Source organism: Pelmatolapia mariae, linkage group LG3_W, assembly GCF_036321145.2.
Source record: "Pelmatolapia mariae isolate MD_Pm_ZW linkage group LG3_W, Pm_UMD_F_2, whole genome shotgun sequence".
Lineage (NCBI taxonomy): Eukaryota > Metazoa > Chordata > Actinopteri > Cichliformes > Cichlidae > Pelmatolapia > Pelmatolapia mariae.
In genome coordinates, this window is record NC_086229.1 from 28,861,595 (window position 1) to 28,876,708 (window position 15,114).

General features: G+C 38.7%; 1 protein-coding gene across 1 annotated transcript; it reads right to left on the reverse strand.

The window, feature by feature from the left end:
• Window positions 1-5,774: 5,774 nt before the first annotated feature.
• LOC134624341 (interferon-induced protein 44-like) lies at window positions 5,775-14,360 on the reverse strand. The gene is made up of 8 exons (XM_063469325.1): window positions 14,295-14,360; window positions 14,176-14,217; window positions 14,045-14,078; window positions 13,712-13,907; window positions 11,028-11,180; window positions 10,717-10,888; window positions 6,186-6,286; window positions 5,775-6,038 (listed from the first exon to the last, which is right to left on the reverse strand). Exons 2-8 carry the CDS (start codon window positions 14,213-14,215, stop codon window positions 5,862-5,864), a joined length of 873 nt encoding a protein of 290 aa, XP_063325395.1. The 5' UTR covers window positions 14,216-14,217; window positions 14,295-14,360; the 3' UTR covers window positions 5,775-5,861.
• Window positions 14,361-15,114: the final 754 nt, after the last annotated feature.

The following is a 15,114-nucleotide window of genomic DNA, read 5'->3' on the forward strand; positions in this document are numbered from 1 at the left end:
TGACATGTTTGATCCAGTTCAGCTTGAACATCACAGCTGATGTGTGAACTCTGACATATTTAAAGCCTCAATTATCAGGATGATTTAAACACATCTGTTTAAATAATGAGATTTATGTTTCCACACAAAGTTATAAAGTGCAGCATCAACTGTTTTCTGAATGATTCAGGAACATCTGTGACTCTTACAGGATACACTAAGTCAGATAATCTCTCTTTGTAAAATGTCTGAATGACTTTTTGAAGTACTGACCAAAATCTGCTGGTTTACAGTATCAAAGGCTTTATATCAATAAAGAATAAACAGGTGTTTTCACGTCTGTAATCCTTATGATCAATCAGATCCAGAATCAATCTAATAGGAACAGGAAGTGATGAAAAAACAGTCATCAGAACAGGAAGTGATGAATAACCAGGAAGTGTGGAGTCAGTCTGAAGTCCAGAGCACAGCCTGAGTCCACAGTCCTGAGCAGAGCCACAGTGAGACTGAAGCAGCAGCTCCATGTTCCTACAGTGGATCTGTGCTTACATGAGCAGATTTCTATGGATCCAGTGTGACTGTGATGAGTCAGCATGAAGTGAACAGAGTGAAGATTTGTGTAGAAACAGGAAGTGTGATCAGCTGCACTCACCACTGTTGCTGAGAGAAACCTGATGGACTCCAGTGAATCTTCTTTTAGAGACAAACAGGACTCGACTGCAGCTCTGCTGCTGCTCTTTCACACTTCTGCAAAATGACTTTGACGTCTTTGCTCCGCCTCTTCCTGCCTCGCCCTTTATCAGCCGGTCTGTACTCAGTGACTGTGTGCAACGGGTGGGAGGAGTGAGGAGTGGCGTGTGGGTAAAGTTCACACAGTAATGACGGCCTCAGGTGATCAGGAGAAACTCACCTGGATTTCCTTTTTCCACAGCAGACTGAGAGCTTCAGGTGGGCCCTGAAGGAGGTCTCAGACACAGGTGGTAAAAGTACACACAGTCTGTACTGAAGTAGAAGTACTACTGTTAAAAATACTCCAAGTACTATCTCTAAAAGTTGATTCTGTTCATCTGGACGTAGCGTTTTGTGGGAGAAACGTTTCGTCACTCATCCAAGTGACTTCTTCAGTCTCAGCTGACTGCAGGTTTCAATCTTATAAACAGTACATTTGCATAATGACTGAAACCAGCCCACTGAGGGAACAATGGGCTGGGAGGTCAGTTCCTTAATCATAATTATGCAAATTCTCATGACCATTGATCAACAACAACTGACCAAAACCCACTGATCAAATAACAATGATCAATGGCCATGAGTCCCATTCACAGAGAGTTGGGGAATGGCTGCAATCACAGCATTTGTAAGATGGCGAAAGATGTACCCTTAGGCCCCCTCCTCAATTCAGAGATGGTCTTTCCCTTTTCACGTAAATGGCCTCCTTCACTCCGCCCTCAAACCAGCGTTCTTCCGTGTCCAGGATGTGTACATCCTCATCAGTGAAAGAGTGTCCACTGGCCTGTAGGTGTAATTAGACTGCAGAGTCCTGGCCTAACGAGGTGGCTCTTCTGTGTTGTGCCAGTGTTGGTCAAGTTATTTGAAAAAGTAATCAGTAACTAATTACTGATTACTTCCCCCCAAAAGTAATCCTGTTACTTTACTGATTACCTATTTTCTAAAGTAATTAATTACTTAGTTACTTAGTGACTTAGTTACTTTTTTAAAAACATGATTTACAACCTGAATAGGTGATAAAGCGATAGATCTTTCAGCCCAATTCTACTTTTTCTGCATAATCCATCATACAAAATGTAATCAAATGGAAAAGTCTCTTTTTAAAACTTTAAACTTTAAACTTTAAACTTTAAATCTTTTAACTTTATGCATCAAGCAAAAATTTCATTATATGCAACATTCTCTGACTGGAAGAAATTTGTTTTACATTTAAACCTATTTTCTGCACATTCCAGCACATAAAATAAAATATATTTTTTTGTGTTTACACTCACTCTTTCAAATAGATGAAAGTAAAACACAGCAGAAAATAAATAAAATCAAAAACTAGCGGTCCTGTTGCTCTATTTTCACCTGTAAAGCAGGACTGGGGTAGGCGGAGGTTTACCCTGGTGCAGGTGTGCCGCGGCGGTCAGTGGAAGAATCCGCGAGTTTCTCTGTGAGTTTCACATTACCTCGTAGCGCACTCGCAGCTTGCTTGGAAGTTTAGTTTTTTGGGGGGTTTTTTTGCTGTAAAAAGAAGTTTTCTTCCCACGCACAACGGACACTAATGTTTTTGTCACTTTTTATGGAATCAAACTCAAAATAAGGTCAGTACTTCCACGCTTTAAACGCTGCACGCTCATACTCTCTCCCGCACTCGATATATTATCCATTGTTGATCTGCACACAGCTGTTGTCACGAACGTCGCACTCACTTACGTCACTGTCATGAGACATTCTAGCAAAAAAAATCACGGTTTTAGTAACGCAGTAACGCAGCGTTCCCACAGGAAAGTAACGGTAATCTAATTACCGTTTTTGCAATAGTAATCGCAAAAAACACAGATATGTATACAGACACTAGACAGTATTTTATTACCTGGTATTTTCACTCGAGGGGCCTGGGGAAACCGTTTTTTTGTAGGCTGCTCATCCTCTGAGTCAGTATATGTGTACAGGGGATTTGGTCTAAAGAAAAGAAATTAAAAACGGTCTTAAGTAATTGTAAATGTGTTTTTGGCATATTTTTTCCTAAAGTTACAGTTTGATTTCTAACTAACAACACACACAGGAAACAAAGGCGTGCAAGAAGGTACAGTATACAAGGAATTTTTGAAGTGCACAAGTGTACACGACTTTGCATTTTTAAAAAGTTTACAAACTTCTATTTTTTGGACTATATTATATGGTGATATTGCAGTATGCAAGCACCACAGATATGTATAAAAGACAAGATCATAAAGTCTTAACAATCAAAGATATGTTTGTGAATAAAAGGGTTTTACTTGTGCTTTCTTTCTTTCATTGATTGATCATACTTTATTCATCCCGAGGGAAATTGGGTTAAGGCTGCCAGCCGTGCCGGCGCCATCTTACCCTCCAACCATACATACATTACACAAACATCACATGGGGAAGACAGGTCAGAGAGGTATAACATGGAAAAGCACAACGTGAGGAAAGATAAGGAGAAAAAATAACTCCCCCCAGACAGAGCTCCAACAGGGAGATCAGTTTGAGAACAGAAAAAAACACCTCTGCACATAGCACATGAAAAAACTCTTAATACACCAAAGAAACACATGACAAGCAACAGGGGTGGGTAAAGGGTGAGAGACAGCCAATGTAGACAGTACATCCGGGCCTGCAGCCTATGCGCTGGTCTCCATGATCCACCGTCAGCATCGGAGGGGAATAAGCGTCGAAGGTGTTTGGAGGGGGGAGGGGGGAAGAGTGTACATCTGCATGTGTATATATATGTCTGTGTGTGTGTGTGTGTGTGTCCAGAGTTCAGCTGAGACAGTGTCCTTCACCCTGCCAGGCTAAGTAAACAGTCTTCCAGCCAACCCAGGTGGCCTTGCATAGAATGGGAAGAACAGTCTAAACACAGTCGTTATCAGGGTGTTGTTGTTCAGCTCCAGCCTTGAGACCGCAGCTGGCGCCAAAGGGGTATCCGCAAGAAGTGATGGTGGTTTTACTTTACTGCGAACAACTCATATGAATTTCAAAGCTGTTCCAACAGTCCGACACTGGTCTCTCAATCTCCCATTGGAGAGCCGTGAGCTTCTCCATGATGTTATCAAACTTGTGCTCAAAGAGCCGATTCTGAGAACTCACAACCGCAGTGAGCTTCTCCAAGATGTGATCCAATTTGCATTCAGAGGTGTTATTCTGAGCGAGCCCCTCCAGATGTGATCCAGTTTGCACTCAGAGGTCTTGTTCTGAGTATTCACGGCAGCCGTGCGGTTCTCCAAGATCTTATCCGTGCTGCACTCAATGAGCCCATTTTGAGAAACTCACGCCTCGTCCCATCGTTTCAGTCCCAGCAGGCAGCCTTGTGGGGGTTTGAACAGCTGCTTCCGCTTCCTTAATTCTTCGATAAGCCAGGGCCAGGCCAGCTCCGATCAGCAAAAACCCTGTTACCATGGTTCCGAATAGGTAGATATCTTCAGCACTCAGGCTCACCCGAGCCCAGACTTCTCGTTGAGAAAGGGGTGTCAATTGCATTCAGAGACCAGTTGATCCAATCCATAATTCTCTTTTAGGTTTTAGAGAACAGACTGTGAGAGAGTGTTCCAGGGAAAAGTAATAAAAAAAAAACACGAGACTAGACAAGGACACAAGAGGCTAAGCAGGGAAGCTAAGGGAGAGGAGAGGAGAAAAGTGCGACCGCCTTCGCCGAGAGCCAAACGAACAAGTATAACTGGGATGGCCTTTGGTGACAAGACCAAACATGGGGTTAATTAAAGTTGGCCCGGCTGAAGATGCACCTGACACTCTCTGACAGCCTAAACTACCCAAAGTTTTCAAAAACCCCTCATTTCCAAAATTTATAGATTACTTTTGACAGCAGAACTGACCAAACTGTCGGGAGCATTCATTGTTTTTACTGTGCAGCTGGCTTTGCACCTGTTGATCTTTGAACTCACTTTGTCCATAAAACTGTCAAAGGTGACCCATTAAAATGATGGATGATGTAGTCTGTTAACCTTCTACACAGGCTGGGTCACATTTGCCTTCTTGCATTGAGTTGGATCCAGAATCAAAAATGCTTTGATGCTAATTTAACTGACTCCAATGTTTGGAATCATGTCTGATTTTCGTTCCACTTCTCACGTATGCACCACTTTTTATTGGTCTTTCACGTGTAATTCCAATAAAATTGATTCATGTTTGTGGCTGTAATGTGACAAAATGTGGAAAAGTTCAAGGGGGCCGAATACTTTTGCAAGCCACTGTAAGTCCCATTCCCTGTAGGCCAGAACTCCTGCCAGAGTAAGATTGCTTCCCTTTTTATGGAAGCTTTGTGTGTTTTCCAGACTTATGGAGATCTCACTTATTTACGTTTTTTTTTGTTGTTGTTGTTGCCATTTTTGTCTCCCCCCATGTGTTTTAGTTGATCTAATCAGCCAGTATTTAAGATTCTGTTTGTGTTTCGGTTGTTTGGTAGTTTTTTTTTGTTCATTTAAGTTTGATTTTGGTTCAGCAGTTTGCTGTGGAGCTTTATAAAAAAGTTTAGTTTAGTTCTGTTAAGTTTGACTCCTTTTAGGACAAAAAACTCTTATTTGAATTTTTGTAATGTTTTGTATTACTTAAGCAGAATTTTACTGTAATAAAAACAGTGTGATGATGAAATGATGTATTATACCTCTGGCCTTTAGCTATATTGGTATATTGTTAAAAAATATATATTGTTTGAGGATTTTTGTTCTACGATTTTTGAAGTTTTAGTTCTTTTAATTTTTTTCATGTTGATTCCCATTTTGATGGCACCAAGGAGATTAGACTCATATCTTATAAGTCCCCCCTTCTGTTTCAGAGGTTTCAATGTTTAGTTGCTTCTTGATTTGTTTTCTTGATTACATTCAGAGGAATTTTTGTTCACCCAGGGGTTCATATCTCCCTAATTTCCTCATGTGTGTATTATGGTAATACAGGAAACTACAACAATTTTAATAATAAACATTTAAAAAACAAATTTGGAGGATTATTATTTTTCTACTAGTCTTAAAACACATCTTGTAAATTTTCAGAGAAATATAGACATTAAATTTCTTGATTTCAGACTTTTAATCAAACCATGCTTTTCACTCACACACAATTTACCAAATACAATGATTGTAATGGTTTTAACACTTGAACCAAAACTACACTTTCAGTGCAGTGGATGTCTAGCTCTGGGATTGTAACTTTTCGTTGAGAGAGTCATTTCCAATTTCAATGATGTTTCTCAGGGCGTTCATTATTATGGCATCAATGGCAGGATTCAGTTCTGTTTCTGAATGGTAGTTCTTCACTGGAAAAATAGAGTGAATAGGGGTGCCCACACGTTTGCTGAACTGCTGAATCTAAATAAAAATTAAAAAAAATAAAAAAGTTCAGAAATTACTGATCAAAGATCAGGGTTGTTAACAGAATTACAAAAAAATATGATAATTATTTTGACAGTTTAATTATATTGCATTTCTGTATAAAACTGTATTAAAATAATATACCTTTTGCTGCAGAGATTTGCTCTTGTAGACATCTGTCACATAATCGTTTATCTCAGGAAAAGCCTCGTCAATTTTGGTAAAAATTGCCACTTGTGGAATCCCTGACCAAATACAACACAAATGTTGGGTGAATGGATTGTGATGTGAGATAAGTGCTTCCTAACACTTCTGGTTGTACATAAAAGACTGTGGTCTATGAGGAAGACTCGTGAAAAATTTGATAACTTCTAAATGACTGTGATTACGACTGTGACTGTGATTTGTGAACTGTGATTATAACTGTGAATCCAAAGACCAGGTACTTGGAGCTGCTACGTTAGCACATATAAGTCTGATGTTGGCGGAATAGAACTGACAGTTGAGATAATGTACAGGATATACAAGGGGAAACTGTGGGTGTTTTAGCAAAGAAACTGATACACTGTGGCTCCAATTGCTCAGTGTAGCCCTCTCTTACAAACTCTGGTTTAGACTCTGAGCTTACCTACATTCTGCAAATCTCAGGTGGGTTATGTTTGCTTCCTGTTTGTATGTTCTGTATGTCTTTGTGCCATTTGCTGTTGTGAAGATAGCTCACACTTGTTCAATTCTTTCATTTTCACTTACAAATGCTGTATAATACGGTGGCCCTGAAGTGCAAACCACAAAAACAAATCACAAAACGCACAACAAATTGAAAAGCGCAAAAACAAATCTCTTAACGCAAAAACAAATTGAAAAGCGCAAAAACAAATCTCTTAACGCAAAAACAAATTGAAAAGCGCAAAAACAAATCACTTAACGCAAAAACAAATCACTTAACGCAAAAACAAATTGAAAAGCGCAAAAACAAATTCACTTAACGCAAAAACAAATTGAAAAGCGCAAAAACAAATCACAAAACGCACAACAAATTGAAAAGCGCAAAAACAAATTGAAAAGCGCAAAAACAAATTGAAAAGCGCAACAACAAATTGAAAAGCGCAACAACAAATTGAAAAGCGCAACAACAAATTGAAAAGCGCAACAACAAATTCACTAAGCGCAAAAACAAATCACAGAACACACAACAAATTGAAAAGCGCAAAAACAAAAACCAAACCGGAAGAGGTAGGTACCAATGCTGCAACAACAGGCATCACTGATTGGATGATGGATCCGGTAGCCTTTTGAACCGGAAGTTGTTCTGTTCGGAAGTTTGGTGACTGCTCTAACAACTTTTTTCCACAACTTGGACAAAACATGTTGGCTGTATCCCAATTCAGGGTCTGCAGCCTTAAAGGATGCATTTTAAGGCCGATTACGTCACAGCGGCGCGCCGAAGGCTGTTCCAATTCAAAGGCTGCTCGAAATGCGGTCCTCAAATTCGGCCTTCATTTCCCTGAATTTTAAGGCTGTGGCGGGGTAGACTTCGTGGCCCAACATATTCCACAATTCATAGCGCGGCAGTCACTGTGGATAATTTTGCCGCTGACGGCAGAAGCGTAGCGGCCGAAGAGTAAACTGTTAAACGTAAGTACTGAATATGATGTCACTTTTTTATGTGCAAATGTTTAATAATGAGGAACATTAAAACATTACTGTTGGCCAGATGTCGTTATTTGCCATTAGCGATGTTTGTACTTTCAACGTTTACTTTGTTTTAAAGCATTTAAAATATAATAATACAATAGTTGACCTTAATCCTACAGAGAATGTGATGATTTTATGGATAATTAAAGTCAGTCATATATCCACAAACACAACAAGCTGAAAGTCAGTGATGCTGCTCGGTTTGCAGTCCTGAATATCACGGCACAAGCAGGATTCACTGCACTGTTAATGTTAGCTATGTTATATTGCTGCCTCTGTTCGGTGGTGTCGAGCCAAATGGACTTTAACGTGTGCTTGAACGAGCTGACGGTTCACTCGTTAAGCTGAAAGAAAGATGCTTTAATCACAGGAGTCACACATGCGTCCACTGGACCATCTGGGACTCTTCTTGTTTAGCACTCATAATAACACAAACACTAAATCCTCCTTCTCTTGTGCTGTTTTGTAGCAGTGTATACACCTGAGACTGTCACCTGTCTGTCTGTCCTGCACTCTCTCTCTGTTTCTTTCTCTCTGATTGTGGAATAAAAGTATGAACATGTGCTTATAAGTTACACTTGTGTTTGAATCCTGCAGCTTATCACACATTTGATTTCCATGTGTGACAACTGCAAGTGTCCAGAGTGAGGACAGACTGAGGGACCCACTGCTGCACATCATCTGTGAGGCTTTGCACCCCTGATGATCCACCAGGACAAACTCAGCAGTGTGTGAGGAAGAGGAGGAGGAAGAGCCAGCAGCAGCTGACAGATGGAGAGAATAGACAGACTGTTCCCTGTTTGTGAAGGACTGCTAGGAAAGTTTAACATAACTAATTGTCTGTCCTGAATCATTATTAGGTAATGTTCACATAATTTGATCATCCCAGTGTTTTCAGTGTGGGAGAAAGTACTCAGGGCCTTCAAGTTACACACTATGAAAGGCAGCAACAAGTTTAATATTCAGAAACCTAAAGTATGTATCAGCAGCAGAATGGAGCTAAAAATAAATGTTTGTTTCAGTTCTATGAAGCTTTGAGTATTTTGGATTAGTAGCACTACTGTGTTTGTTGCATCATATTGCTGTAATTGTTTATATGCTTTATATATTCTGAGGTAAGTTGATCTATAGTGTTACATCATATTCTATAAGGATGTTATGTGTTTGTAGACTTTCTGCCCAGTTTGACCCATTTAGCAGAAGTCAGTCTGTTTAAGGCTCTGATATCTATTCTGTATGACTTAAAGCAGTTATGACATGGTCTGATTTTCTCACCCAATAAAGGAATATTTAATATATCAGTCTACTCTTTATTTTATCAGCAACAGTTATCACAGCTCGTACATTTTCTTTTTACACATATATGTAAGCATTGAGCCAAATTTAGTAATGCCAACATATTACACGGACAATATTTGTCTCTTATATATAATACATCTACATATACACTGTCAAAGATACTTGTCTTTGAGTGAAGATTTAATGTGATAGGACATATAAATAACTGCAACTTGAATCTTTACTGAAGCTCAGTAAACATGAATTTCACTCACATGTGCTGTACCAGTGTACCTGCACATGTGATGTGACAATAGAAGTTATTTGATTTGAGAGTTCAAACTCACTGCTGTAATAACTTATGATTAATAACTATAATATTGGCCATATCATATTTACACTGACTTTAGTCTCATGAACAACATTAGCTAATTGTTATTTACTAGCTAATCTTAAATGACTGTTCAGTACAGATATGAAGGGCAGCAATCATATTTTACAGTCCTGTGGTCTCAGCCTCAGATACTTATTAAATCACACAAAGCTCGTGTAGAAACAAACACACGAACAAAATATGTTCTCCTTCATTTCCGTCAAAGCTGTATGAAACGTTTCCAGCGGTTGGTGTTATGGTTGCTAGGCAACCTGGGCAGCGCGACGGAGGCTAGACCGTCCCATTTCACAAGCCTCGCACTTCCGGCCTTAGTGGTCTTTGAGTACGCGGCCCTTGAGGATCGTTGAGGCTGCGTACTTTAGGGCTGCAGACCCTGAATTGGGATCCGTCGACTGCTCTTTCTCATAACCACGTTCGGCAGAACAACTTCCGGTTCAAAAGGCTACCGGATCCATCACCCAATCAGTGATGCCTGTTGTTGCAGCATTGGTACCTACCTCTTCCGGTTTGGTTTTTGTTTTTGCGCTTTTCAATTTGTTGTGTGTTCTGTGATTTGTTTTTGCGCTTAGTGAATTTGTTGTTGCGCTTTTCAATTTGTTGTTGCGCTTTTCAATTTGTTGTTGCGCTTTTCAATTTGTTGTTGCGCTTTTCAATTTGTTTTTGCGCTTTTCAATTTGTTTTTGCGCTTTTCAATTTGTTGTGCGTTTTGTGATTTGTTTTTGCGCTTTTCAATTTGTTTTTGCGTTAAGTGAATTTGTTTTTGCGCTTTTCAATTTGTTGTTGCGCTTTTCAATTTGTTGTTGCGCTTTTCAATTTGTTTTTGCGTTAAGTGAATTTGTTGTTGCGCTTTTCAATTTGTTTTTGCGTTAAGAGATTTGTTGTGCGTTTTGTGATTTGTTTTTGTGGTTTGCACTTCAGGGCCACCGTAGTATAAGGCAAAAACAATCTTCTGTTTTGATGAGCTCAAGCAAGATACTTAACTATAAAATAAGTATTTCTTAAACCTCTATTAACACACTCACATACAATGAGCTCATAGCTTAGTCATTATATATGTAAATTTGTATCTAATTACTTTGTCAATCACATTTTGCATTTATAAATTATATACTAAGAAAGAATAATGCTTTAAAAATAAGGAATTAAGAACTGACTAATAGCTTAACAGTGTGAATAAGTGTTATTCTTTATTGATGGGTGTTTGCACGGAAATGACAATAAACAAAAACAAGTAATGATGGCTTATATTAGATTTTTTAAGGCAGTTAGTTCCCATTGTAAAAAGAAGAAACAGTGATTTTTGCTCACCCAGATCACTGGCTTCATCTCTGACATCCTGCATTACCTCCACAGTGGCATCATTCATCAGAGATACAGTGTTGGCATCAACAACACAAACCAAAACGTGCACTTTGTCGTTCTCAGTTGGAGCTCTGTTGTAGTATCTATCATCTTTTGACAGTTTATTTTCAGGGTTGAACTAAAAGATAAAGTGTAAATATAAAACAAATAATGTAAAATGATGAATTACTGAAAAATTACCAAAATAATATAAAGATCTTTTTCTTTTAACTGAATGTCAGAATTTTAAAACTGCCGAATTTAAAAAATAACTCTACCTTGTAACCATCATTTATGCGACCCTTCAGTGCCTGTTTGACATCTTTCACATGAATTCTTCTCTGTCTTCTGCTGGTGATTTTGAACCCCGCCATGTCATTTAGGACAAAAGGGTAAAAGGTGTTTCCATTCCGGATCCTGTAGGTTCTATACTGTGGATCACATATGAAGAATAATACATTTATTTATTTTCACATTCAAACGCTTTGAGAAACAGGTCCTATAATGATAATAAATTCAGAAGAATTTTGTTATTTTCATAAGTTGTTGCCAAAACAGCATCACCCCTGGGTTAGTGGAATTCCATACCGAAACTTCAAGGTGAAAATTTTGTAAGTTCCTATTTTGGCCTTTTGAAACCAGAAGTGGTGAGCAAGGGGCGAATCTGATAGAGAATCTGGCACTGATAGAGTGCCACTACTACGAGAAAGCGGCATTTGTAACACAAGCTGGTGATGGGGGAGAGGCTAACGAAATTAGACAATAATAGCTATTGTATCTAGTAATATAACTAATAATAATAATGTAACTGATAGGATCTGAACATGGTGCATTCATTTGGCAGAACATAAGACTATACAATGCCAGGTCTCCACCACATGTTAACTAGGGGTGGGTTTTGATAATCTATTTATCGATCGTGATAGCGATTCATTAAAATCCTGAATCGATTTTTAATATAAATTTATTTTCCCCGAAACGCCAGAATCTCAGGTTAAACCTCACAAAATTTCAACAACTACCAAACAGCTAAAACAGTAAATGAGAGCAGGTACACGGATTCTGCACTATGGCGTAAACACAAAGCGCGGACCTGCCGACAGATCAGAATCAGTGAGATGTTGCCTTTCTCACCTGACGGCAAGGACAGGGTCGGGGCTGAAAGCCGACAGCTCGCTGACTCTGGTGTTTTCGGCGGGTCACGCCTTTTTTGCGCTGATTCTAAAGCTATTAGTTTGATCTCTCTCCAAACAATATTGACTGAACCAGCTGCAAAAGAAGATCCAAACTACGGTTCACATTTGGCTTCACATAAACATTGTCATGAATTCCCTTTTACTTTTGCTGTTTTGCTTCCACCACGATAAAATCACACTTCATGCACAGCTCTCTCTCTCTATCTGTCTGTGTCTCTCTCTCTCTCTCTGTCTGTGTCTCTCTCTCTCTCTCTTGCTCTCTCTGTATACTTCAAGAACAGTTTCCTGTCTAAATATAATACCCACAAGTCTACTGTTGTTTACAGCGCTGTTGGCCGCTGTTTTTTTCCCTTTTACATTCTTCCAAAAAGAAAACCTAATTTCTGCTGTTCAATACTGAACAAATTTAAACTTTTTAAAATTATGCAAAATGCAAAACACTTAGCCGTGTCTCTAATAAAACCACTGTAACGTCAGAGGTAACGTTCATATGTTGATTAATGGTTTTCTTTCGTTTTTGATGTACTGCAGAATATTTTTATAAAATCCCAGGCCAGGAAAATCACCTTCATGTTTTTCTGTGTTTTATCTTCAGCTACTTTGACACAAAAGCATCTGCTGTGACGCTCACACCTTTGATAAAGTCTTGCGAGTGTCAGCTTCCTTTTTATAGATACAAAAATATGTAAATGCACTGATCTGAATTATAATCTGTCTGGTACGGGAACTGCTCTGCCTCGGACCGGAAGGCGTTGCAGAGGGTCGTGAAAACTGCCCAGCGCATCGCCGGAGCACCACTTCCTGCCATAAAGGACATCTACAGGAAGCGGTGTCTGAAAAGGGCTGGGAAAATCATCAGAGACCCCAGTCACCCATCACATGGACTCTTCACCCTCCTGCCCTCTGGGAGGCGCTACAGGAGCCTCCGGACTAAGACCACCAGGTACCGGAACAGCTTCTTCCCCACAGCTGTCAGACTCCTGAACTCTGCCTCCTGACATCTGACCCACGTTAAACTCATGGACTGAACATACACACACCCACAACCACTAGCACTTTATCACTATCACAATTATCCTAACTGCACTACTGTATAGTTCTGTGTGAATATCATTCTGCACATATGATAATTTTTAATCCTACAACTGTTTATAACTTGCATAGTTCACATTTCTGTATAACTGTATATCTCAGATTTCTGTATAGTTTTTATTTCACATTTATATCCTGTTCATAGCCTGTACATAGCTTGTACTCACTACAGCCTGTACATACTTATAGTTATAGAATATTCATAACATACTTCACACCGTGTACATTATAACATACCATAATAGACCCATTTCTGTAATATACTTACACATCTATATTATTGCTAATATATATTGTAATATATCTATATCACTAAAGCACTTCTGGATGGATGCAAACTGCATTTCGTTGCCCTGTACCTGTGACATGTGCAATGACAATAAAGTTGAATTCTATTCTATTCTAATTCTATTCTATTCTAATATTTCTGACTGTCTGAGGCAAAATTTCCCAGATTTAAATTGAATCAAATCGAATCGTGGATCGAATCGATTCTAGAAATCAGTGGCGATACCCAGCCCTAATGTTAACTTGGCATACATGACAGTAAAACATAGATAAAAGCCTTCACCAACTTGCACATTCATGGATACAGCCAGATCACTGCTCTGGCTACAAGTTATTTAGTGAGTCACATATTCACTGTTATTGGCATAGTTGTACTCTGTCCATACCTCTTTGGTGCAGCTGGTACCAGATATGTTCTCCACCAAAACCTCACGATGTACTCTCTTTTGTAAGACAGTGTTTACAGAATTGATGAAACTAGATTTTCCAGCTCCAAATGGACCATAAAGGAGGATCCTAAGCTTTTGTTCTTCAACCTGAGGTTTGTAGTTCTCCACAAAATGCTGGTCAGTTGGGTTCTTTCTGCTCAAAGGAAATATTATATTATCTCACACCTTAGATGGAAAAAATGAATTAACATGCAACAACTGGATAGTTCACTGACTAAATAGAAGGAATACGGTAAATAAAATGTATTTTTTTCCATGAGCTTCACTCACCCAAAGTTAATTTGCCTCCATGGGTTTTCAAGAACTGACAAGAAACAATTTAAAGAGAAAATAATGTCAATGTATAGTACATTTTTTATTGGATGACAACTCGTATGATTATAGCTTTTGAATAAACGTACGTGGAGATGGAGGAGCTGTTTTTGAAGACGAAGAACCCATAACTGAAACATGAAGTATTTACTTAATTCAAAGTTTAAATAAATGATTTCATTTTTGCTTTGGATTAAAATGAACCTACCTTTGCTGGACAAAGCCAGAATGTGAACCTATCCACAGTCTTAAAGTCTTCCAAATCTGTTTTTACTTTCATTTTTACAGAACACGTGACTTCTAAGAATCCCCCCGGTTCACAGGTTACTTTCATTTTCATCTTGTTTATAGATAACATAAAAACAGCAACATATTGATGTTTCCACTCTCACGTTTACTGAAAATGTTTAATCTTACAGACTGACCAGGTGCTGTGGTCAGACTGATTACAGATGTGCTGTGTCACTATCTTAGTGACTTATGGAAAATGATAAAATTTTAACTGTGGTTTTTCATTTGGTTGAGTTTGATATACTTCCATCATATAAAGTCATGTATCCACACAATAGGTTCTGAATTATTACAAGCTGCACGTCTCTCTGGAAGCTCTTAAGACACGCCGGAAAGTTTATCAGAGGGCAGTAAAGACTGCCCAAAACTCCTATTTTTCTCAACTAATTGCTATTAATTGACATAACCCTCGTGTTTTGTATAACACCATAAATTCTGTGTTAAATGCAGAAGATCATTGTGAGTGTAAAAATTTGAGATTGTCATTTGTGATATGATATATAAAACCATTGCTTGTATGTGTTTTGATAAAATGTTTCTCCTTATTAGGGTTTATAATCAATCAATCAATCTTTATTTATAAAGCACTTTTCATACAAAAAATGTAGCACAAAGTGCTTTACATGGTTAAAAGCAGCCCACCCCACCCACCCTCCCACACACACGCACACTTAAAGAGTAAATATTATAAGCTTCGGTGTGCACTCTGTCCATACATAAGATGGAGGAAGCTGTCT

Excerpts from the sequence above, each read along its gene's own strand:
- LOC134624341 (XM_063469325.1), bottom strand. The coding sequence starts at position 14,215 with ATGGGTTCTTCGTCTTCAAAAACAGCTCCTCCATCTCCAC. Across the intron at positions 10,889-11,027 it reads GCATAAATGATGGTTACAAG|TTCAACCCTGAAAATAAACT; the intron begins GTAGAGTTATTT and ends TTTATCTTTTAG. Across the intron at positions 6,039-6,185 it reads GCAAATCTCTGCAGCAAAAG|ATTCAGCAGTTCAGCAAACG; the intron begins GTATATTATTTT and ends ATTTTTATTTAG.